Source organism: Sesamum indicum, linkage group LG1 (genome assembly GCF_000512975.1).
Source record: "Sesamum indicum cultivar Zhongzhi No. 13 linkage group LG1, S_indicum_v1.0, whole genome shotgun sequence".
Lineage (NCBI taxonomy): Eukaryota > Viridiplantae > Streptophyta > Magnoliopsida > Lamiales > Pedaliaceae > Sesamum > Sesamum indicum.
The window spans coordinates 6,978,302-6,981,035 of record NC_026145.1 but is presented as its reverse complement, the minus strand read 5'-3'; the positions used below and the strand labels follow the sequence as shown (position 1 = coordinate 6,981,035).

Here is a 2,734-nt window from a genome sequence, read left to right as displayed (position 1 = left end):
CGACATTCATAACCTGACACCAAAATCTGGGGGCAAAAGACTACTCTCCCTTAGCTCATCAAAAATAGAATTGGAAACTTTCTTACTCATGCCCTTGGGAGAAGAAGAGGCCAACTCGATTTAGAAAGCTAAAGAATCAATGGGACAATCCAAAAGGTCATGTATAGCCTCAACTTACTATCATTATCCTAATCCAAAACAATTAGGTTAGAGGCGCGAGAAAAATTTGACGGAGGAAGAGGGGACGAATCCCTGTCGAAAGAAGAGAAGTAAGGTTAGAGGGAGCGCGTCGTCTACATATTGCCTTGGCCGAACAAACTAAGGAGCCCGCAGTGTCATGAGCCATCACACTCTCTAATTAAAATCCAAATTTTATAAAATAATTTGTAATAAATTGGGTGATATTTTAATAATAAGAATATCGTAAACGCGCTTTTCTAATATTTTATTGATAATATAGCACTGGACTAGGGTGAAAGTGGATAAACGTGCAGGAGAGCGGTTATATAGAGACAGGAAAAAGAGAAAACAAAGAAAAAAAGGAAATTCGAATAGGACTAGTTTTCAGGTTTTTCAATCAAGTCCCTTATTTCATGTATGCTTCTATTTTAACCCCAAAAAAACTCATTTTTGCCGCATCACTGTTTATACTCACTTCTCACTCTTCACACACACAGCATTTGCAGAAGACTAAGAATCAAGAGGGAAGAATTTCTTTTCCGTTCCTCTAATTTCCGGAAATTTCAGAAAGATTTCTTTTTGATTCCTTTAATTTCAGAAGATTGTTAGTATCTGATGAATAATAACTACACGCGAGGGCGGTATCCACCAGGGATCGGCAACGGCCGCGGCGGCTTTGGCGTCGGTGGCACAAACCAGAATAACCAGAATCGAAACTCACATTACCTACAACCCCAGCCACCGTACCCGCTGCGAACCGCACCCAATCAGCCGCAGCAATGGATGAGGCGAAACCCTAGTGCCTCCACCGTTTCTGAGTCTTCGAATGAAGTTGAAAAAACTGTGCAGTCCGAAGCCATCGGTTCCACGTACATTTTCCCAATATCACTTCTTTTTGATAGCTTCTTTCATTTTCATTCTCATTTGCTTTCTTTCATTGCTTAGTTGGTTTTTTCTTGGAATTAAATAATTAAGGTGTAACTTCATAACTCTATGGATAATTTTTTTCTTTTTTGAAGACTTTCGTTTATTGTTCTCAGGATTGATCTCAGCTCGAAATTTATTTCTCGGGAAGAAATTACCTAAAACACGAGATTTAATCAATTCTGTCCATATGAGATTTGTTTTTATTTCTTTATTTTGTAGCTTTTGTTTTATGTTCTGGAGCTGACTTCTTGCATCTTCTGTTTCTTTCTTTCTTTTTTTTTTCTTTGGCTTTGGGGGATTAGCTCTCAAGATTGGAAGGCTCGATTAGCGCTTCCACCTCCTGACACGCGGTATAAGACCGAGGTATGATGAAAATTGTAGTCTCTAACTACACTTAAACTGTCAAATCATATACTGTATAAACTTTAGTTGTATTTGAGGTTATCTAATATCCTTAAATCTTGATATTTTATGCTCGCTGACAAAGGTAATTAGTAATTTAATTCCTTATTTGGTGGAATTCTTTGCCACCTTAAGTAGGTTTCTGATTGGACGCCTATACTAAATGAGACTGACTATCATGAATTCGTATATGTAGAGAAGAATGAACTGACTTCATTTGATCTTTTCCAAATTATTACTAAAAATCAGTGAAGCAAGAGTTAATAGTACGAAATATTTTAAATTCCAAGTATGAAAAATTGAGGCTGAAATAGATGAAGGGATTAATTTTGGGATAATAGTTCTGAGTTTATATTAAAATCAAGGTCACATAATGGAAGGTGTATAAATACATTTCGCTTTTCCATTTATTTTTATTTCTCTTTTTCATTTTGATTGTGTTGTCCTCCCATCATATTTTCTATAGAAATATCACCTCAGTGAAAAACATCCACCGCAAAATAGGCTGTTGGTTTCAATTATGCATGATGTGCTTAGTTCTCATACACACCATTGTTACTAAAAAATACTTTACCACACTAGGAACAGTAGAATTAGAAGGAAAAGGGGCTGGATTCAGGGATAATGACATCATCTTTCTCTTCTCAAGTTATGATACCAGGCACTGGCAACAGCTTACTGCAGTGTAATTACTGGACTTCACAAATGCAACTAATGCTATCCTTTGGTAGAAATAGCATAATGGCGAATTTCTCACTAAAGATGGAGGATTCATGTACATTGATCTTTATTTTGTTTTATCTTTCTATCACGAATGTGCTTCTTTTGCCATCTTCAAGTTACTACTTGCTATTGCACCAAGTCCCTTCTTTTATGTCTTTTTCTTACTGTCTTTCTGCACTTGGGCAAAACCACATTCATATGCACACCTCAGGCACCAGAAACATTCACCAGGAGAATACTTTCGAATTTTAATCTTGTAGCAAACTGAACTTGCTTGTGACTTGCATTGTATTCGCTCACTTGATATTCTTTCTACTTGCAGGATGTCACTGCAACAAAAGGAAATGAGTTTGAAGATTACTTTCTAAAACGTGAGCTACTGATGGGAATATATGAAAAAGGGTTTGAAAGGCCTTCACCCATCCAGGAAGAAAGTATTCCTATAGCTTTGACTGGTAGTGATATTCTTGCCAGAGCTAAAAATGGAACTGGGAAAACTGCT

General features: G+C 36.8%; 1 protein-coding gene across 1 annotated transcript in view; it reads left to right on the top strand.

Annotated features, from left to right (window-relative positions):
• Nucleotides 536-2,734, top strand: part of LOC110011277 (DEAD-box ATP-dependent RNA helicase 8-like) — a 2,738-nt gene continuing 539 nt past the window's right edge. The window contains exons 1-3 of the mRNA XM_020694682.1: nt 536-1,049; nt 1,410-1,470; nt 2,555-2,731. Coding sequence (XP_020550341.1) covers nt 796-1,049; nt 1,410-1,470; nt 2,555-2,731 — 492 coding nt within the window. The 5' untranslated portion in view covers nt 536-795. The remainder of the gene's footprint in view (nt 1,050-1,409; nt 1,471-2,554; nt 2,732-2,734) is intronic.